General features: G+C 38.8%; 3 protein-coding genes across 4 annotated transcripts in view; 2 read left to right on the top strand and 1 right to left on the bottom strand.

The window, feature by feature from the left end:
* The window catches only part of ELOVL4 (ELOVL fatty acid elongase 4), a 32181-nt gene extending 12883 nt beyond the window's left edge, over positions 1 to 19298 (bottom strand). Inside the window, exon 1 of the mRNA XM_027603326.2 lies at positions 18825 to 19298. Within this exon, the coding sequence (XP_027459127.1) occupies positions 18825 to 18924 (100 nt within the window). The 5' untranslated portion in view covers positions 18925 to 19298. The remainder of the gene's footprint in view (positions 1 to 18824) is intronic.
* Positions 1103 to 1417, top strand: LOC113927468 (enhancer of rudimentary homolog). Its single transcript, XM_035728656.1, has one exon. The coding sequence runs from the start codon at positions 1103 to 1105 to the stop codon at positions 1415 to 1417; it is 315 nt and encodes a 104-aa protein (XP_035584549.1).
* TTK (TTK protein kinase) overlaps positions 18810 to 22354 on the top strand; it is a 91666-nt gene continuing 88121 nt past the window's right edge. The window contains exon 1 of one of the 2 annotated variants that reach the window (XM_027603323.2): positions 18810 to 18931. The gene's annotated coding sequence lies outside the window, so the exon portion shown is untranslated. The remainder of the gene's footprint in view (positions 18932 to 22354) is intronic. The other variant, XM_027603321.2, reaches the window with a different exon arrangement.

Raw genomic sequence — 22354 nt, 5'->3', positions numbered from 1 at the left:
CCGAGCCGAAGGCGGATGCTTAACCAACTGAGCCACCCAGGCGCCCTCTACAGTTATGAACAGGATTCCATATCATGAATTTATTAGGGGAAAAAAAGGAGAGAGAAAATATTCAATTGAAACCTTATTCTTCCTGCCACCACTGAAGTCAAACTCTGTTGTCAAGGAATACCAAGATTCAAATGGATTTTATATAACATTCTTAGGAATTCTCTATTTGCAAAGCTTTGGGGTGGGGGAAGGAACAATATGGCACAAATATAAATTAACTCTAGTTGATTTATTTGTCAAATTGTCCTATATTTTATAACTATTATTGTTTATTAACATATTTATGCCTTCACGTGTTAGTGGTTTTGCCCCTATTTTGAGCTTATTAACAATTTTAAGCCATTACTTGGAAACCCTTACCTAAACTAGGGCTGTAGATTTTTAGGTTTAGATTCAGATATGATCTCGTTATCTTAACAATGAGACTCAGAGAAGTCAAGAGCCTCAGGTATCCCAGCAGCTATTCCAGTACCACTCAGTCTTCACATCCACTAAGTTTAAGGGAGACAATTTCCATCAATTTCTTCCTCAATTATTGGTATAAGTGATATTTTAAGATAGAACTGTGACTATCAATCATGTTTCTTCAAGGAAAAGAAAATAAAAGAGAGCTACAAAATTTCCCTTAGAAAGAAGGACAAGAGATACACCAAGTCTCACACTTTCTTAGGTGCTGCATCTGACAGAGCTGGTCTAGGATCGTGAATGCTCTGGAGGCCATGCCACAAAGAAAGGTGGGGAAAAACTAAGGATGTCTAGCCTGGAGAAAAGAAAGAGGCCTCATCAATTGCTAAAAGACCTAAAGAGAGCTCAGATTTATTCTCTATTTCTAGAGTGTAGAATTAGAACCAATGAGAAGTTTTAGGAAGCTGAATTACACCTAAATTCAGAAAATTTCTAAGCAGTGGGTCTTTCTGTAAGTAGAAAGAGCTGTCTTCTTTGGCAATGAATTCCTTATCCTCCTTTTAAATTAAATTTAAGCAAACCTAAAACTAAGTATTATAGAAAATAAGTTCAGGAGCAAGAGGCTGCAGCGAGAGAGTTTGGCACGATGTCTCACACCATTTTGCTGGTACAGCCTACAAAGAGGCCAGAAGGTAGAACTTATGCTGACTATGAATCTGTGAATGAATGCATGGAAGGTGTTTGTAAAATGTATGAAGAACATCTGAAGAGAATGAATCCCAACAGCCCCTCTATCACATATGATATCAGTCAGTTGTTTGATTTTATTGACAATCTGGCAGACCTCAGCTGCCTTGTTTACCGAGCTGATACCCAGACATACCAGCCCTATAACAAAGACTGGATTAAAGAGAAGATCTATGTGCTCCTTCATCGGCAGGCCCAACAGGCTGGGAAATAGCTGAGTTAGAAGCAGTGGGGATGGGGGTGGGCTTGGAACACAAGCATGTACAACGTGCTATAGTGGCGGTTCTGTATTATAGTAATCCTGTCTCCATCTTGGTGTACTCTAGCCAGGATGGACGGTATTAGATAAAATGTGAGGATCTTGCTCAATCTGAAACCCCCATTGCCCCCTTCCCCTCCCTTTTTTTTTACTTAAACATTTTTATGATAATTTAGACTGAAGTTGTTTGTCAGTTAATCTTGGTTCCAGTCCTTCAATCTGTTCATATCTGCTTTATAACATTCACTGTACTAACCCTTCTTCAGGTTGGGGTGGGGGGGTAGTGACAGTTTAGTTACGCTCAAGGTAAAGTCAGTGAAAAATGAATAAATGTTCTTTAGTTATAAAAAAAGACTATATTTTGGGCGCCTGGGTGGCTCAGTTGGTTAAGCGACTGCCTTCGGCTCAGGTCATGATCCTGGAGTCCCGGGATCGAGTCCCGCATCGGGCTCCCTGCTCAGCAGGGAGTCTGCTTCTCCCTCTGACCCTCTTCCCTCTCGTGCTCTCTATCTCTCATTCTCTCTCAAATAAATAAATAAAATCTTTAAAAAAAATAAAATAAATAAAAAAAGACTATATTTTAATAATAAGAATTACTAAGACACATTACCTTAACCCTTCTGGACTCTTAAGGCGTAACTTTTTCTCAGGAAATCGTTTCCATTCAGAACATTTTGATTATTTCATAAAGCTCATGCCAAGTAGGATTGATTTATTTACAAACATTAGTTAGTTCACTAATCACACAATTTTATCCATATGATAAAGATCATGTAATAGTTACACAACTGTATGTGTTTGTCATATAATGGTTACACAACTGTATGTAATGGTCATGTAATAGTTACATGATTACAACATACAGTTGTGTTTGTCAAAACTCACAACTGTTAACTAAAAAGAGTTACTTTTTTTTAAGCAATGTACTTTATTTATTTATTTATTTTAAAGCTTTTATTTATTTATTTGAGAGAGAGAGAATGAGAGAGAGAGAACACAAGAGGGAAGAGGGTCAGAGGGAGAAGCAGACTCCCCGCTGAGCAGGGAGCCCGATGTGGGACTCGATCCCAGGACTCCAGGATCATGACCTGAGCCGAAGGCAGTCGCTTAACCAACTGAGCCACCCAGGCACCCTAAAAAGAGTTACTTTTATTATGTGTAAATTATACCTTTATACAAGTGGGAGGAAAAATGGTATATCTGAAGTAGGGCTTCCTTCAAATACCCTCCACCAACAGGTTTTTATTTTTAACCTGATTTTGTATCTTAAAATCACACAGCATGATAGATAGATAGATAGATAGATAGATAGATAGATAGATAGATAGAACAGAATTTCAGGTCAGACTCTCCACCCCTTCTGAGCTAAGTGATTCGGGGGAGGTTATTTGGTTCTTGACTTCTCAAAACTCATTTACTAGAAAAGGAGACAGACATAAAAAATCTATTGCTTTGCAGGATGATAAGTGTAAGTCTTAAGGATAAGGGGCCAGTCTTAAGAACAGTGGTAGGGCAGGTGAGAGGGGACAAGATGGACTTCAAGAACAGACATTTGAATTGTTTCTTGAAGAAAAGGAAGAGGAATTTTCCAAACAGACAGAGAGGAGGAAGGCCCTCTTGCAGAGAGAACCATATGTATAAATAGCCCCAAAGCAAGAAGTAACATATTTATTCTGGAAACTAAGCAGGCTTGAGGTAGCGGATACTTACAGAGAATGATGACTGGAGCCTTATGGGTCAGAGCAGACCTGGGAGAGTCTTACAAACTATGCCAAAGAGGCTAGAATCTGTCTGGTAGATAATGGGGAGATGCTTAATTGGTTAAAAATAGGGGATCACATTTAGCTTTTAAAAGATAATGGCAGAAACGATGGGAGATGGACTGAAGGGGAAGAGGAGACCTCAAGAGGGAGAGAAACCAGTTGGATCAGTGGTTCTCAAACATCTCTCTGTTGCTGGGCCACCCACATAAGAACAATCTGCTTGTTAAAAGTGTAGATTCTTAGGCCCCACCCCAGAGCTACTGAATCAAAATCTCTGTGGATAGGGCCCAGGACTGTGATCTCAAAGTTCCTCTGGTGATTCTAGTGGGCAGCCAGCTTGGACATCACTATAATGCAGAAGTTATGGAAACCTGAATTTAAAGGGCTGCACTGGTGACGGTCAAGATAGGCAGATATGAAAGTAAAATCTACAGACTTGGTGACTGATATGGATGTAAGAGTTAAGAGTGAAAGAAAAGTTCAGGATTACTCCTAGATTCTGGCATGGCTGGTGGCAGAGATGGTAAAGTCAGGATCCAGGACAGAGCCTAAAGGAAGAGGAACAGATCTGGAAGGAGATGACTGGGTGAAATTTTAAACATCCTGTGCCTGAAGTAGCTGTGGACACCTGCTGGGTGGAGGTATCCAGTAGGCTCTACCAGCACTGCAGACACATGGAGGAGTTAATGGTAACGAAAATCACATCAGAGTTTGAGGTCACAAGGGAAAGAGCACGTGAAAAATGAACAAGGATTGAACCCTGGGGAACACTTAAGGGAAGAGTGGGAGAAATGGCAGTGAAGCAAGCAGAGAAAAAGAGAAAATAACATTACAGGGAGCAAGAGAGTACAATGTCTTCAAAATGATGGGGTAGGTAATTGATGATTATAAATGGAGAATCACCTGTTCTTTTCTTTTCAATGAGGAAATAACTACTTCACGGGGTTGATGTGTGATGATTAAATGTAAAAGCTGTAGCACACAAGAATGCCACAAAGTTGTTCCTTTGCTGTACCCTATTGCATCCATGCCACATTTTCACACAGGTGTGTCTTATGTCAGGAATGATCTGAGCCCCTCCCATTAAAAGTCAAGTCCTTTGATGTATTCTAGGCCTTTTCTTCCTGACCTAGAGAAGTCATCTAAGTTCCAAATATTGACTCTTCATTCAGTCTACCAACATTAGAATCCTAGCTTTCTCATTTACTAGGTAAATACACTGAGTGAATTACATAAGTCTCTGGCTTTATGGATGATAACAGGGTTGCTGGGAGGAATAAGATATTGCTAAATGTATGGTGCCTGATACAGAATAAGAGCTCAATAAATGTTGGCACTGTCATTATCACTGACAATAATCAAACCATTAAATCCTCTTTTCCAAGAGAAGAGTTTAACCAAATTAAAGGGAAAATACCATCCACAATTATAAGAGTTTAAACTGAGAAAACAGAACATTTTATAACATATACTGAGAAAAGAGCACATTCTATAATGTATTGCTCATACATAACAAGCCTAAATCTGAATTTTGAATTACTTAGGTGTTTTTAAAAAAAAAAAACAAAACATTCTTTTTTAAGAAAGTGTAAACCAGATTTTAATAAATAATACTTGTAATCCCATAGTTTTGAAGTAATCCAAGTCCTTTAGAAACCTCTACTTATATACAAACAAATGTAATTAATTCTTACAGCAAATTATCCCTATGTATATTAAAAGAACTTCCTTAAAAATCTTTAATAGGTTGGCACACCTCAGTGGCTTGGTTGGTTGAGCATCCGACTCTTGATTTCGGCTCAGGTCATGATCTTGGAGTCCTGGGATAGAGCTCCGCGTCGGGCTCCGTGCTCAATGGAGAGTCTGCTTGAGGTTTCTCTCTCCCTCTTCCTCTGTCCCTTCCCCCCCACCACTCACGCTTTCTTTCTGTCTCAAATTAAAAAAAAAAAGAATCTCTAACAGACCTCTTTTTTGTTTGGGAAAGGCTGATTTTTCCTAAAGCTTTTTAAAATTCAGGGTGAACTTTATCCCCTAAGTAGTCTAAGCTAGTTATCATCTCCCAAAAGAAAAATCAGTAAATTTTTTAATTTTTAGGACATCCAAATTCCTAGAATCAACAAGAGTAAGCACAAGACTAGGAAATAATCCTAGTCAGGTAATGACTTAAGAAGACACATGGAACAGAGGGAGTGTGGTAGCGGGGCAAGAGACAGGAACTGAATTAAGAACAACCAGATTCCAGGTCTATCCATCATGTGCTAGCCCCACAGCTTGGACCTGAAACTCTTGGAGCCACAATTCCTCCTATGTAAAATGTGGGTAATAAGATTACCCAAACCACAGAGTTGCTTTGAGGTTTAAATTGATAGCCCTCTATAAGAAGCCCCTCCAACATTAACTCTTTTTTGCACTTAAACGTATTGAATATGTATTTCTTTTGAAACCTTCAACACACACTATGATTACCTCTATCATACCATGCAACTGTCCTTTTAGTCTGTTTAAGTGTGTCCCACACAGACTGGGCAGGGGCAGTATTACTATTTCTATAGCCACAAAGCCTTGCAAGAGTAGATGTATCCAGCAAATGGCTGAGGATTAACAAACCAAATGATGGCCACAAAGTATCTAGAAAATAAATATTATTATGGCAGCTACTACTGTGAAAATAGATATTGGAGACATTTCTCAACTGCCCTTTTGATTCAGGTAAAATGAGCAGAGTTATTGATCAATATTGTTCTAAAAGATATAGAAAATATCTGTTGGGGTAAAAAAAACAACTAAATGTTCTATAGAAATGCATGCCATTGTTTGATTTTCTTAATATATTTTTAAATCAATAGCTTAAGAACATTTTTAATTCTTCTTTTTCCATACTATATATAGCAGCAGATTATCAAAGAAATTAAGAATCCTTCATTCCCTTGCTATTCAAAATGTAGTACTCCAGCAGAAAAGTATCTCCTGGAAGCTTGCTAGAAATAAAGAATCTCAGGCCTCAATCCAGACTACTAAACCAGAATCTGTGTTTCAATAAGATTCCCACGTGATTTACACATTAAAATCTAAGAACTGCTCTAGTCTACTCATAAATGTGGTCCTATTTTATATAATATATAATCCAGTCATAAAAGCTTGTTTTATTTGTTCCTAGAGTCTACCTGAATGAATAAGTCACTTTTTTTTTCTTTTAACATATCTACATCTATTTAACCTGCCATAAACAAAAGAAAAACACATGCCTAACAACCAACTAAAGATACTGAGTAGCTTCAGGAGCATATTCAAGGCATGAAGAAGTATGTACTATATATTATTCTCCAAAATTATTCACCCTTCTTTGCTATGTTGGAACCAAAAGCTGCAAATCAACACCATGTTTTTATATTTCTCTACTAACCAATAACATACAAGTGATATTGTTAAAAACCCATTTCCTTTTACTGACTACACAAAAATAACAGTCAATGTCACCTTGTACACTAGAGATTCCCCCAAAGGGAAACTGCAGTGTTTTTCCTAAGGAGGTATTCAATGCCTTCCTCCATTTATTATAAAGGTCATGAGGGCCAGAGCCACAGTCCTTATTCCTCGATGTATCTGTAACAATGTCTACTATACAAGCACCCTCAAACATTGTTAAGAGAAATTTTTAATGAAAAATGTAGGTAACTGTTGTCAAGAAGAGTTTGAGAAGGATTTTATCTCTGTAATAGGGATAAACCAAATGACACTATAAGGCCTCTTCTAGGTTCTAGTCTAAAATGTGATGTATAATACATTTTCCACCCCAGGTAAGATCTTGGGTATCAATGAGGTGAAAAAGGCAGAAGTAGAGGAGAAGGGGTCTTCACACAACTGGATACAATGGACAGGTAACAATCCGAGATACACTCTAGAATTGAAGCACAGATTCTGAAAGTGGTGGATGAATAAGAGTCCAGTCAGTTCCTGTTGAGTCAGGGTGATGAGCGGGGAAAATTTCTGCTTTAACCTCCCCTATGTCCTCAGGAAAGAGGATGACGGTTTCAGCTGGAAAGACTGCCTGGATGAATGAAAGGAAAGGGTAGCCCTTACAGGGGGTGGCCCAGGCAGAGGCTAGGCCAAAAAAATGACCAAGAGGTCAGTGAGTGATGGGCAGACAGGAGGGAATGGAGGTCCTTACCAGCAAGGCAAGGGTAAGTTGCAGCATCTGAGGGGATGAGGGGGAAAATGGCCTGAAAGCAGTTAGAACAAGGAAGGCAAAAATGTTTTATGTAACTCAGTAGTATTACAGTCAGCTAAGAGCCTGAAAGAATGGATGGAGGAGTTCAAAAACAGAAAAAAGGAAAGAATTTTGGTTCCAAGTTTGCCTGAACAGAGATCAAGATAAAGGCAGAAAGTGAGAGAAATGATAAAATTTCCCACAGAGAGCAGATAAATAGGGATGGACTCGGAAGCTGCAAAGAAGAAAAGACAGTAACACAGATGAGCTGAGTGAATCAATAAGTGTTACAAATTGAAGAGTGATTACTCTGAGTTTAATTTGGGAGGGTTAGTACTAGATGGAGAAGATCCAAGAAAAGTCAGTTTATTCACTTGGAAAAAGGGAGTAATAGTATGCAGCCCAAAGGAGTATGAGGATCAAATGTGATAATACATGTGAAGTGTTAGATATAGTCCCTGGCACTTAGTAAGCATCCAATAAATGTTTGCTATTATTACTGGACAGTAAAACAGTATCTGTTGTATGAACAGGGAGCCCGTCCTGCATTAGGAAAAGGTCACTGATGTGGGAAGGTGAAAGATCTAGATTAGGTCCCAGCTTCATTATTTTCCAGCTGTGTAGTTTTTAGTCTGTTTCTGCATCATGGAATGATTAAATAATACCTACTTTATGGGGATGCTATGAACATTAAATAAGGTGTATAAAATGCACACTATAGGATGTCATAGTCCATAAGGGTCCTGCACTAGAAGCTCAATAAATAACAGTGAGTTTCACCATGTACAGATGATATCTAAATCCATCATTAAAAAAATATAAGGGATATATATATTGGACCCTTGAACAACATGGGTTTAAAATGCAGGGGGCCACTTAAATTCCTGAATTTTTTTCAATAAATACAATACTATAAATGTATTTTCCTTATGATTTTCTTAATAACATTTCTTTTCTCTAGCTTTATCATTAAGAATACAGTATATAATACTATAATAAAGTATGTTAATTGACTATATGTTATGGTAAGGTTTCTGGTCAAAAGTAGGCTATTAGCAGTTAAATTTTGAGGGAGTCAAAGGTTATATGTGGATTTTTGACCATGCAGGGGATCAGCATCCCTTAATCTGCATTATTCAAGAGTCAGTTGTGTATTTTTCTCCCAGACCTCTTATTGCCCCAAATCCCCCCACCTTTTGGCATTTTTTTCCTTTTCCCTATGAATGGGATTTTATGACTATGTAATTATGTAAATGTGTTTTTGATATAAAAGAATGATCCCTCACATCCTGGAAGCCAAGAAAAAATGCAGATAAGTGGTTTCCTTCTCACCCCATTTTCACATTTTGTTTGACTTCTCAGAAAAAGCAGTTATAAAACTGCCTTCCTGTACTAATCTGGGAATTCAAAGTCCAAACATCCCCCTTAGTGCCACTAATGGTCTTAAGGATTTAAGAAAATTGAAATGGTGTTTCCTTTTAGGAAAAAAAAAGATTGCAGATACCATTGGAGCGTGTGCACGTGCGTTTTTTTTTTAAGATTTTATTTATTTATTTGACAGACAGAGACATAGAGAGAGAGGGAACACAAGCAGGGAGGGTGGGAAAGGGAGAAGCAGGCTCTCTGCTGAGCACGGAGCCTGATGCGGGGCTCTATCCCAGGACCCTGGGATCATGACCTGAACCCAAGGCAGACGCTTAACGACCGAGCCACCCCGAGTGTATATGTGTTTTAATGGGAACTGTGGCCATAATCTTCTTATGCTAACAGTTCCATAAGCTGGAATATCCAATGGGTAAAAATACTATGGTCCTGAATTTATTCCTTTTCACCAATTACCAATAGTTTCAGATTCTTACACTGTGAAATTTGGCAAACATTTCCATAACTCTCTTTGAATATACTTTCTTTGTCCTAGCCACTCCATCATATAGAAGTCAACTTCATCTTCTCAGGCTAAATACCATTTTTTATACTTTACATATGTATATTCATACATATGATTTAAACATATAAATTTATATAAATAAATATCACTTTTTAGTTTAATCTCACACAACAGCCCTTATAGTACCGTTGAGTATTTCAGATGCTTTTCTTTAGATTACCTCTGGTGGTATTATGACTTTGTTCAGACTTAATATTCAAAGTAGTGATACTATATAGATAAGATAACAGTATAAGATAAGGTAAAGTCAGAGAAAATATGTAGGTCAGAGAATTGATTATTGCTTTTCTGCTTGGCTAGTGTGATGGGGAGACAAGAGCACTGGGCTAAGAGACAAAACAACCTGTTAAGCCCATTCCCACTACAGTGTTCATCCACAAGTGACTTAATTTCTATGACTCTCAGAAACTTCTAAAGATATGAAAATAACAATGCCTGCCAGGCCTATCTTCCAGGGTTGTGAAGTTCTTGGTAAAGTTGTAAAGCAAAAAACAAAGGCAAGTTTGTCTTCCTTGTTATTTGCTACTTTCTAGCCATTGGGTACTTTTTTAGGCAACAGCTATGCATTCTCCTTATAAAGCCATTTTACTGTAAGCTGAAAAAACAATAAAAGAATTGTCAACAAAAATAAACTAGCCAGTTAGTTTACCAGCAAAATGAGTTTATGGGAGGATAGCAGAGGAACTGCAATTTTGGACATGCAAACCATGGTGAACCATATGCAAGTCCTGAGAACAAATGAGGAGAGTATCCTTTTAATAGAGGGAAAAACAAGCTGGCAGGGGTTATTTAGGATGATCCACTGGAAGAGGGTGACAGTTCTGGGTTGTGGCAACTTTTCATTAGCTGGGTTGCTGCTGGGCCAGGAGAAAATCTTCCTCCTGCTGGGTGGGGTGTTAAGGTAAGCCTCTTCCTGTGGGTTGGAGTGTGTAAATAGGCTGTGACAAGTGGTACATGCCTGAGAGTTGCCCCTTCAGAACTTCACAACTCCATTTTTTAAAATTTTATTTTTTTTATTTTTAGTAATCTCTACACCCAATGTGGTGCTCGAACTTAAAATCCCGAGATCAAGAGTTGCATGCTTTTCTGCCTGAGCCAGCCAGGTGCCCGCCCCCTCAAATCCATTCTCAATAAGCTTTTCCTTTACTCATTTTCACAGAATCAACTGTTTTACCAATGAACACTGAAGAAAGATCATGTCTAGAAGTACTATATTCATTTTGTATGAAATGTTTAAAAAATTATGGTAAAAAAGACATATTGTAAAATGAACTTAATCATTTTTAGGTGTATAGTTCAATGATGTTAAGTATATTCACATTGTTGTACAGCCAATCTCCAGAACTTTCTCATCTTGCAAAACTGAAACTCTGTACCAACTGAACAACTCGCCACAGACCCTGGCAATCAACACTCTACTTTCTGTTTCTATGAATTACACTACTTTAGAGACCTTATATAAGTGGAGTCATCAAGGCTCATTCATGTTTTGGCATGTGTCAGAATTTCCTTCCTTTTTAAGGCTAAATAACATTCCATTGTATGTATACATGACATTTTGTTTATCCATTCATTCACCAATGGACATTTTCCACCTCTTGGCTCTTGTTAATAATGCTTCAATGAACATGGGTGTGTAAAACTATATGAAATTCTTTAACAATATATATCTGTGCTTAAGTTTGCATTTGATAAATAAAAATAACAAAGCTTACTCCTTGACTACTCCAGTTCAAAATTACAAATGCCTTTCTGTGTTTGCACCTAACAGGGAGTAACTGATTCCTTCAGTGGATTAATGCATTTGCCTTTCAAATTCCAAGACTTATATTCTAAGTAAAATGCAATCACAAAATATATTTAGAGGTATTTAAGAATGACAATATTCCATAAAGAAAGATATATGACAAAAACAAGATTTTTTAAATTAACATTTGGTTAAGGAACATACTTATACCAAAATTACTTACTTTCTTTTGTTTTCCCCATACTCTAAGATCTATATATCTGTAGCAATTTTATAAGAATTTTAAGCCATACTTCCAAATTTTAGAAATGCTCATAAAGTGCCTATAATTGAAAATCTTTTCTAAGTACATATGATAAAATTTTGCATTTCCTGTAGAAAAAAATATAAAGTAAGATTAAGTTTAGACTATTTAAGCCACCACTTGAGGAGATATTATGAGGACTCAATAAAGTGGCCATAAGAGATGATATGGTTTCAACCATCTCAGGGTACAGGTAGCAATATGAAACCCAAAGGATCATGAACAATTTGCCCCAAACCACATAACAAGCCATCCTCAGAGGCTGTATGTTACATAATAAATGTAATGTATAATTACATATATTACATACATAATATATAATCTTATTATTTAAAGTTATTGCTATTATTTTTGACAAAATAGATAACTCTTGGTTATTCAAGAAATACCTAATTAAATACGTACAGTATTATGGCAACAAACACAGTGCTATGTCAAAGTAGGTCCTTAAATATCTATATCCCTTTGTTTTTCTATTCCTTTACCTATTTCTTCTGGAGCAGATAAGAAAGTAAAATGGATTAAATGTGAATCTGTTATTTGTTCTATTTTAGCAACACTAATAATGGGTTTGTTGGAAAAGATTGGAATTATTGCAGAGTGAGGTTTTTAAATTATTGACCAATGTATGTTTATTTGAAGTTGCTTGACCTATTTAAAGAATTTTTTAAAATTTCATATATATCCAGAATTTAACAGCCCAGTGAGACCTTACAGATTACCCAATTCAACTCTCTTAATTTACAGATGAAAAAAGTTTGGAAAAACAAAGGGACCTGTCCAAACTCTCAAAGCTAATTAGTGAAACTAAAGCCTAGGACTGAAGCCTAGGTCATCTAAATCCCAGTCTAGTGTTCTTTCCTTTCTTTATTTCATGCTGCCCTCCTCACTTCCACACTCACCACAATACTTCTGCATAGACAGGGAAGAGAGAATTATATCTCATTTTATAACTCTTGAAAGTAACTCTTTTGTGCTAATAAATGATTTAATGGTTTGATTCCTTCATTAAATATAGTCAACATCAGTTGAATTTATTGCTAACTTATGATAAATATCATTAAAAAAACTTCCTATAATTTGGTGTGGCACCAAACTTTATTAGTTTAGCAACCAGTATATATCACTATTTGAAATTATGCTAGATTAAGGGGGTTATCTCTTGATATATATCAAATCAACAAATCCAAGAGCACTCCCTAGTGTTGGGGATAAAATACAAAGAGTGAAGGGGTAAATAATAAAAAAGGTTAAATAGGTCAAGACAATAGAGTTACAGAAGGAATGGCACAAGGAAGTGCACGAGCAATTGCTAAAGGGAATGGGATCAGATGAAGGAATGAACTGCTCCAGGGTACATGGCCAAGAAAGGCTTTGTGAAGGAGGGCTCCTGGAGAGATAGAGAGGAGAAAGGGCAGTGAAGGCAAAGGAAACAGTGTGACAAGAAAAACAAAGATAGACATGTGCATGTTTTACTCAAGAGGGAGTTATCCGGCTGGCTGGAGCTAGAGGTCTATGGACAAGGATATATCAGAGGACCAGGTTAAAAAGGAAATTTGGAAACTTGGTTTTAAAAGGCCATGTGTTTCCTCCCTTCTCTTTTCTAAAAATCAAAACCCTGATGAGTTTTAAAAATGTATTTGAATCCATTCTCATTCCAAGGGAAAATAAAACAATAACACCTTGATTTTAAAAGAAGAAACGTCCCGATCATGAAAAGGAAAAAAAGAGCCATCTACAGTGAGAAAAGACAGATTCTGTCACACAACACTTCTCTATGTTCTTAAATGTCTAATTCGAAATAATAAATGACTCGATAAGTCCTATAATACTTAGGTTACTAATATTAAATCACTCACTAATGACATTCATCATGTGACTTGAGAAAAAATCTAACAACTTCAATTTTCAAAGGATGACTACTTCTTTGCAGCTCACAAAGGTACAGTCTGATATAATCACCTATGTAATTCTTTTTTTTTTTTTAAAGATTTATTTATTTATTTGAGAGAGTGAGAATGAGAGAGAGAGTACGTGAGGGGGGTGAGGGCCAGAGGGAGAAGCAGGCTCCTCCCCGAGCAGGGAGCCCGATGCGGGACTCGATCCAGGGACTCCAGGATCATGACCCGAGCCGAAGGCAGTTGCTTAACCAACTGAGCCACCCAGGCGCCCTCACCTATGTAATTCTTTTTTTTTTTAAGATTTTATTTATTTATTTGAGAGAGAGAGAATGAGAGCGAGAGAGAGCACGAGAGGGAAGAGGGTCAGAGGGAGAAGCAGACTCCCTGCCGAGCAGGGAGCCCGATGCAGGACTCGATCCTGGGACTCCAGGATCATGACGTGAGCCGAAGGCAGTCGCTTAACTGACTGAGCCACCCAGGCGCCCTCACCTATGTAATTCTTAAAACCTTGTCTCCCTAAGCCAAAAAAATCTAACTGTATAAAACTGTGTCCTGGCACTAGTTTTAGAATTTGCATTGTTTTACCCTCCTGTAATTTCATCTGTGATTGGATGTTCTGTGATGAGGCTGCTGGGGAATAGACAAGAGTATCAGATATTAAAGTCCAAGAGTCTGCCATCAAAAATAAGAACCAAACAAAAAAAAAAGCAAAAAAACCCTAAAACGGTATGGACCTCCTAGAGGTTTCAGGGAGGTTATGAGACAGGAGGTAACTCTAGGACCTCACTGAAAACACTAGCTAAGGGAGAGCCCATGTTAGGAGCTGATGTTCCACATATTTGTCTTGAATTAGCTGCCTAGAATTTAGAGTGTCTTTTCTCAAAGAAACATTAAAAATGATAATTAGGTTTCCAGGCTAGGCTAAACAAACAAAACATATTTTAGACAATAACAAAGATTAAAGACTATACATTGACTATGACAAATAATAATACTAATGTAAATATACTCTAAGACACATGCTCCTCTGGGACCTAGAACTCCCTGGCACAGACCTTTTACCCCAGATTATTTGAGCTGAGTTAAATGTCCTTTCCCACAAGCCCCCAGTTTCAGCAAGCGAGGATGACTCACGGACTTAACTTAAAAACACTCCCAGTTTCCATGAATTTTTAGTCTTTGATGCCTTTTTAGTCTACCTATCCAAATACTCTGAAAATATACATATCAACTCCACATGGTGACAGCCAAAATATTCTAAAAATAGAATCTTACAACTCAAGACTGTGATGCAGGTAAAAAGTGAAGATAAGAATAGTGAAGAAGGACTTTTCTGACTTCCCTATGTGCCAACTAGGCCTGATTCTGACAGATCACAGATCATGCCTTCAGACCATGATACCAAGCAAGGTGGCAGTGACCAAGCGCACTCATTCTCTCCCCAGAGCCCAGAACTATTCCTATACATAGTAAGTGATGAGAAAAGAATAAATGATTATATAAGCCTTGCCTCCAAATTTCATCATCATCCTACAGCGTCCTCCTTCATATACTACTCATCCCCTTTTCCCTTCTGCCCCTCCAAAGTGAATTTAAGGCTAGCTAAGCTGACCTTCTATGCTCTAAGTTCAAATCCCAAGTAGACACAAATTTTGCATCAAAATATGAGCTACTATATCTGTAAACAGAGAGCAATGCCAACCACCACCCCATACACACACACACGCGCGTGCGCGCGCGCGCGCACGTGTGTGTACATACTTCATGAACAATGGCTGTTTAAAAACATGTGGTCAAAAAGAAATATGGTGGCTCAGGCGATATCTGGCCTTATTGTAGGCATGCTGGCTATTAACTTTATAGGATGCTTCTATGCTAATTTGTTAACACAAAAGGCTACTAATAAGCATTTATTAAAATAAATACAACAGATAATGTAGATAATTTGGGTATTTAAAAGTTGGAGAATATTAAGATTCACCAGAAAAATTTACATACAACTTTGATTTTATATATATAATTTGAGCCTAGGATCCCAGTCCTAATAATTTTAATGTACTCATAAAAACTAGAAGAATAAAATACAATGACATCAGAGTTCCTACTCCCATGCCACCAACTAGTGTAAAGTTCTACATCAGTCTATACTTTCCTATTAATATAAACCGAGATTAACTTACTTGTTCAAAATATCTAAAAATATAACATAGGGAAGTAGAAAAATTATTTTTGTTCTTTTTCTAAAAGTACAGCCTTTTCAGTTTTAGTACCAATATATAAAGTATTAACAATTACAGTAAAAGTAACATTTTCTGTATTAATACTCTATGGGTCATATTCTGTATTTGCTAGATATGTGCCTTTGAAAAGCCCAGTTTTTATACATTGCCTTGAACATTGCTTTAGTTTTATTAAATAGCACCATTTGATATGATAGCACAAAATGGTATTTTCCTAGAAACTGTTTGCCCTGGGGCAGAAATCTCTTGAATCACGAAATATACTCTACAAATCTGTAACTATTCTTATTATGACAGTCCGAAGTAGATATACTCATTTATACTTAGGTAGAAATTTCAGTGGAGAGAAACAGTTAATGAACTAATAAAACAAAGGCGGAAGCATAGAACTACAGTCTGGGGATGAAAGCACTCAAGGGCACAGAGCCTAGTTCACATCTTGCTCTCTGTGAATAATCTGTATCCTTTTGCCACACTCACTAAGATTTCTCAAGACCATCTTTCTCTCCACCCTCTTTTATTTCCCCCTTTCCAAACATGTGACTCATCAACTTTTTATTCAACCTCATGTAATAAGCTACTCTTCTATTTCAAAACTCATTCACTCAGATTTTTGTGAAATTATAGCAAGAGGAGATCCTTGTGGAATCAGAGCAATGTGAATGAGTCAAAGAAAGGGAACATGGAGAGCATAGGCTAAGGATGAAAGGAAATGGGAAACCATAGGGTTCAGGTCTTCTGCCTGAATCTAAAAAATATTCCTCCTCACAGCAGCAAGGCAGAAGGAAGTATATCCCACTAAGCCTCTAAGTTGGTTTAAGAAATACCATCTACCGGGGCGCCTGGGTGGCTCAGTTGTTAGGCGTCTGCCTTTAGCTCAGGTCGTGATCTCAGGGTCCTGAGATTGAGCCCCGCATCGAGCCCCGCATCGGGCTCCTGGTCAGCAGGAAGCCTGCTTCTCCCCTTCCCAGTCCCCCTGCTTGTGTTTCCTCTCTCGCTGTCTCTCTCTCTCTGTCAAACAAATAAAATAAAATCTTAAAAAAATAAATAAATAAAAAAGAAATACCATCTACCTACACCAGGTAGCTCATTACAGAAAGCAAGGAAAGAGTCTCAGGTTTCGTAAGTGGATAGCCAGAGCATGGGTGAATACGTCCTTCCTTCTGACTTGCTAGTGAGAGGTCACTTGTGTTCCAGTGGCTACTCTCACTTCTCAGGCTTAGCCTACAATATTATTTTATATGCCCTTCACAGGGTAGTAGCAAGCTTTCACATGAAGCAACTGCACAAAATTTCCTATTTCATTCATGGTATTTTTTACACCAGCACCATTAGGAAGGAATGAACCAACACAGAAAGGTCTATTCTACCTTTGTGCTCGGTTTGTCTTTCTGAGACTCAAGAGGCAGGGAAGCTCTGAGATGGGAAGAGAATGATAGACAGGAAGGAGAACTTCTGGGTGTGGCTCTGGCTGTATGGAGATTGGAGAACCTTGACAATGTCTGAACTCAAGTATGCAAAGTGCAATTATCTGCCAAAGCTGATGTTCAGCTCTGCACAATTGTGTAATGGGAAACCCTGATGCAATGTCTAAATAACCAAAGTCACAGAGATGAAGGGAAGGGTATATCCTTCCCAGTTTTTGTAGGTACAGCATAACCTCAGTGTTTAACAGCACACAGAAGAAAGATTTAAGGAAAGACTCCATTAAAAACTGCCTTTTAACCATTTTCAATCACAATGGCTAATTAAATAGCTTATTTCTGGGGCGCCTGGCTGGCTCAGCAATCACAATGGCTAATTAAATAGCTTATTTCTGGGGCGCCTGGGTGGCTCAGTCGTTATGCGCCTGCCTTCGGCTCAGGACATGATCCTGGGGTCCTGGGATCGAGCCCCGCATCAGGCTCTCTGCTCTGCAGGAAGCCTGCTTCTCCCTCTCCCACTCCCCCTGCTTGTGTTCTGTCTCTCTCTGTCAAATAAATAAATAAAATCTTTAAAAAATAATAGCTTATTTCTCAGTGCCAAACTTGAGATTCCTACTAAAGAAGTTAAAGCTGCATCAATGTCAAAGAATCATTTTGTCACAGAAATAATTCCAGCACACATTTTCTCCACAAAACCTATTCCACGTATTGTAATCATGCTGTAACCACTGTTCCATTTACAATAACAACAAATACAAAACTACAGGAATATATTTTCATTTCTAGGGAAGGGAGGCAGAGAGTCACAACATGTAACATTAGCCTATTCCACTGCTGGGATGCAGTCCCATACTGCAAAGGACTAGATAATTTTAAGTCGTAAGATCATTTCTAAAATCCTGTTGGGCTAATTTTTTATTTCAAAAACCTTTAAATGTTTTAAAACTAAAAGCAACTGAAGCAAATTAAGAAAATAAATGGTAAAGTGTAAAAATAATAATAGCACAGCTACTTCTACTAAAGAAATCAACCAACCGAGGATCCCTGTCAAATAAAACTCCAACCGCTAAAGGGAAAAGTTTGCTAATTTAAGAAAACTGTATATATGTAGGCTGCTGGGACAACCTCTAGGTGCTGCTCTAGAGACCCCCTTCCTAAAGACTTATTTTTTTCCCGGTATTTCAGCCTCCCCCTCCCCCTAACTGCACTGCACTGCGCAAAACACAATCACTTCAAACATATTTGCTGTTGAAAAAGCCTCAGAAACTGAGCTTCTTCAAGGTTCAAGAAGCCAAACAATGGCTTTTTACTTTTTATTCCAAATTACACTGTAGATGGATGAGCTAGACAAAATACTAGCAGGTTGTGTCAAAGCAACCAGGAGGCCGAAGAAGCAAAAACACAGCTACCTCTAGAGCCCTCCTCCTTCCCCCCAGCCATCTCGCCAAATGGACTATTACTAAATATTAAAATCAATCCTGTGCCTAAGTTAAAACTGTCAGATGAAATTGGGAGATGCGGGTGTAGGGTGGAGTGGTTCCTGCGTCGAGCCCTTAGCAGCACAGACTCCATCTGATATGTCAGCTCCAGCATCCGAGAAGCTGAAGAGAGATGGAAGCTCAGAGGAAAACCGTGCGAGCGTCGGGGGGGGGGGGGGGGGGGGGGGTGGGGGGCGCGAAGGGAGAGGCCTTAACGTTCGGATCAGATTAACCAGTGCCCGACCGCTGTCCCCGCGCCCCGGCATCTCCTCGGATCCACAGCATCCCAACAGCCGCAGGGAGCGAGGGATTGCAGGGCCGGACGAAGACAGGGAAGCCAGCCGCTTTACCTGTGATAGACCAGGTCCAGCGGTAGAACTCCACAGTGTCGTTCAGCGCCGTGGACACCACGTTGAGGACACTGCCCGGCTCCGAGTCCAGGAGCCCCATCTCGGCGGTAAGCGGGCGCCGGCGGCAGCGGGAGGAGAAAGCGGAGACACCGTGGGAGGGTTGACCTCCGAGGCGACGGCCGACGGAGCGAGCGGCAGCCGGGGACCCCTCTAACGGCGGCGGCCCAGCTGCGTCTTCTCCGCCTCCTCGGGGCGCCGCGGCGACAGGGATGCGGCGGCCGCGTAGACTAGCCGGGTGGAGTAAAGGTACCGTCCAGGCTCCTAGGAGAAAGAGGAGGAGGAGGAGATCTCCCCGTGAGCGCCAGGCGCTGCACCAGTCTGCGGCCTCGCGCGGCCGCCGCTCCAATCTCCTCGGCCCGAGTCACGTGGCCGCGCGCGAGGCGGAGGGGCCAGCGCCCCTCCTCCCGCCCGCGCGCTGGGACTCTTGCGCAGGGATGAGGCTGTCGTGGAACCGCGAGAGTCAGGTCCGCGCAGGCGCGCGCCGTCCCACACCCCTAGTGTCTCACCCTTTCCCTGGTCGCGCGGGAGCAAGACACCTGGGCCTCTCTTGACTACCTACCCCCGCGAGTCTCCCCACGCCTCCTCCGTCTCCGTCCTCAGGAGGAGGGTACACCGCCCCTGCGGAGGAGTATGCCGCCTTCCCACGGGTGACCTCGCATCCGCCCCTGATACATCTTAGGAAACAGGACGGGGAAGAATGGGCGTTTTGTGGGCAAGGATGAGGTAGGCGAGATGCTTTGGTCCTTACCTGTCATTCACTTCTATTTCCTTTGGGTTCCATTTTTTTTCCCACCCCCACCAGCACATGCCTGTCATGACAAGAGAAATGCACAAGTTATCCCTCTAAGTTAGTCAAGTGATATTTGTCTTCCAAGCTGCAGTGGTGGAGAATGGACTGTGGGGTCTACTCATTAACCAGTTGACAAATGATTTGAATGAATGCTTGCATGTGTTTTGTAAACTTTTTAATATACATGGAATAATCAAAGCAATATAGTTGTATTAAATAGGGTCGTTATAGCTTCAGAGAAGGAGGACCAAGAGGGAACTTACAGTTAGAGAAGTCCTCTTGGACCTGAAGGAGTTGAGAGGAACATAAAAGGATCATTGCTCAGGAAACAAAGGACAATCTAGGTGAAAGAAGAAAACATATTTATTTAAAAAAATGTTTAGATAATAAAGTGGGAGGCAACAGGATAATCTACCCCAGAAAAGTGAACCACCTGAAAAGTAGCAAATATACATTACATACAGTTCTTAATTTGATAGTTTCTGACGTCAAACAAGATCTTTGAGAATAGTTCCGTAAACTTCTCACCTACTTGTTACTTAAACGCATGACCTACTCTTTGTTTAACCTTCTCTCCGATTGTTGGTTTAGGAAGTTCCATTTAGAGGCCACGGAGTCAGGTGTGTGATTGCGTCTGCTCTTTAACACTGTTAAAATAATGTGAATACTGTTTTTCATCATATTTATTTGATTTGTTTTTCAGTTGAGTTGGTTGTATATTCTTCGACTTTATTTTATATCAGAAACATCGTAGAGGATAAGAATTATTTCCGGTTCTTCACTGAGGACCTAACCCAGTGCTATAAATAATGATAAATATTTATGATGATGTCAAAATTAGAATACTTATTTCAGAACTTGAAGACTATTGTAAGTTACAGGAGCTTTAGGATGAGAAAAGATAATTAAATGTAATTGATTTATTGCATCAAGCAACCACAGTCTTCTTTAATGCTCTGTTCCTGAAATTAACCAAAAAAATGTAATTTATCAAATATATTTACCAGATTACATTTTCTGGATTGAATTATGGTTTCTCAAGTCACAACCCCAAGTTATGTGTATCATACTGATTCTAGTAGTTACATATAGGAAGAAATATAGAGGTATGTAAATATATCTCTATATGTATATACATACACTTTTTTTAAATCCGGTCAAGTTGTAATACCTGGAGAGTAGATAAAGATCAGTGCTCTACTCATGTACTTTGATGACCTAGCAAAGTTCAGATTAGTTTGGCCTTCATCTCGAAAATTGATTACTACTTTTATATTGTGAAATCCTGGATGCTTTTTGTGGAGAACAGATCCCCACCCTCACCTGCATTCACACACATAAAACATTAGCATCTTTTTTTCCCAAGTTTTTATTTAAATTCTAATAGTTAACATATATGGTAAAATTGGCTTCAGGTGTAAAGAGTTTAGTGATTCCTCACTTACATATAACACCCAGTGATCATCACGAGTGCACCCTCTATTCTCTATAGTTAAGAGTCTATTATGGTTTGCTTCCCTCTCTCTTTTACTTGTTTAATACAGTGTGAACTCGTTAAAACAGCCTCAGATTATTTTTCTAGCCTCTTTGAATAGAGGCCAACTTAAGTCCCTTTATTCACTAGGGGGCGCCTATCACATATAAGAAAATCCTAGATAAGTAATGACAAATCTAGGGGGTAACAATTTCCTGCACACTACCTGGAAGAGTAGTATGTTTATTTGCATTTATGAGCTGTCTAAATATACACCAAGAACAAGAACCCTAGTACATTCTCAATTCACAAATGGTTTAGTGGTTTACAAATACTAATGGCTGACTAAATCAAAGGCTACCTAATCTGTGCAAAGGGAAGGAGACCTGCATATTTATTCACCTAGAGTGGCAGCCATCTAACCAAGATCTTGGTGGCATCATGACAGAACAATATCAAATATAAGCATCCATAGTATCTGCAAAATTTTCTCGACTAGAGTTCTTTGTTATGGGTTAAATACAAGTAAGATAAAGTTATCTAAAAAACTGAGAGAGGATATGATTATAATAAAAATTGATTTTACCTAAAATAGCAAAATATTTTAACATTTCTTACAGCCCATACAGAGTTAACAACATAAATCAAGCTATTCATTGTTTCCCTAGCGTTTCTGCCTTTCCACATTGTCAATAGCATCAGCAACCTGTGCTTTCAAAAAAAAGTGAATCTAAGAATCTGTTGAATCAGGAGTGAAAGCAAGCAGCTTGATGAAGAATTATAGAAAGACCTTAAATCTTACAGGAGTAAATTGTAGATAATACTTACAGAAAAGGGAGAAAATCATTGGTAATGTAGTTGACCCTTGAACAACACAGGTTTGAACTGTATGGGTCCACTTATACATGGATTTTTTCCGAATAAATATATTGAAAACCTTTTTGGAGATTTACAACAATTTGAAAAAATTCACAGATGAACCACATAGTCTAGAAATATAAAAAAAATAAAAGATATGTCATGAATGCATAAAATATATATAGATACTAATCTATTTTATCATTTGCTACCATAAAATATATGCAGATCTATTACAAAAAATTAAAACTTATCAAAACTTATTCACACATTTACAGACCATACATGGCACCATTAACAGTTGAGAGAAATGTAAACAAAGGTAAAGATAGAATATTAAGTCATAAC

The sequence above is a fragment of the Zalophus californianus genome, chromosome 7 (assembly GCF_009762305.2).
Source record: "Zalophus californianus isolate mZalCal1 chromosome 7, mZalCal1.pri.v2, whole genome shotgun sequence".
Taxonomy (NCBI): domain Eukaryota; kingdom Metazoa; phylum Chordata; class Mammalia; order Carnivora; family Otariidae; genus Zalophus; species Zalophus californianus.
The sequence above is the reverse complement of the archived record's forward strand: the minus strand, read 5'-3'. Positions and strand labels throughout refer to the sequence as shown.

Excerpts from the sequence above, each read along its gene's own strand:
- LOC113927468 (XM_035728656.1), top strand. The coding sequence starts at position 1,103 with ATGTCTCACACCATTTTGCTGGTACAGCCTACAAAGAGGCCAGAAGGT.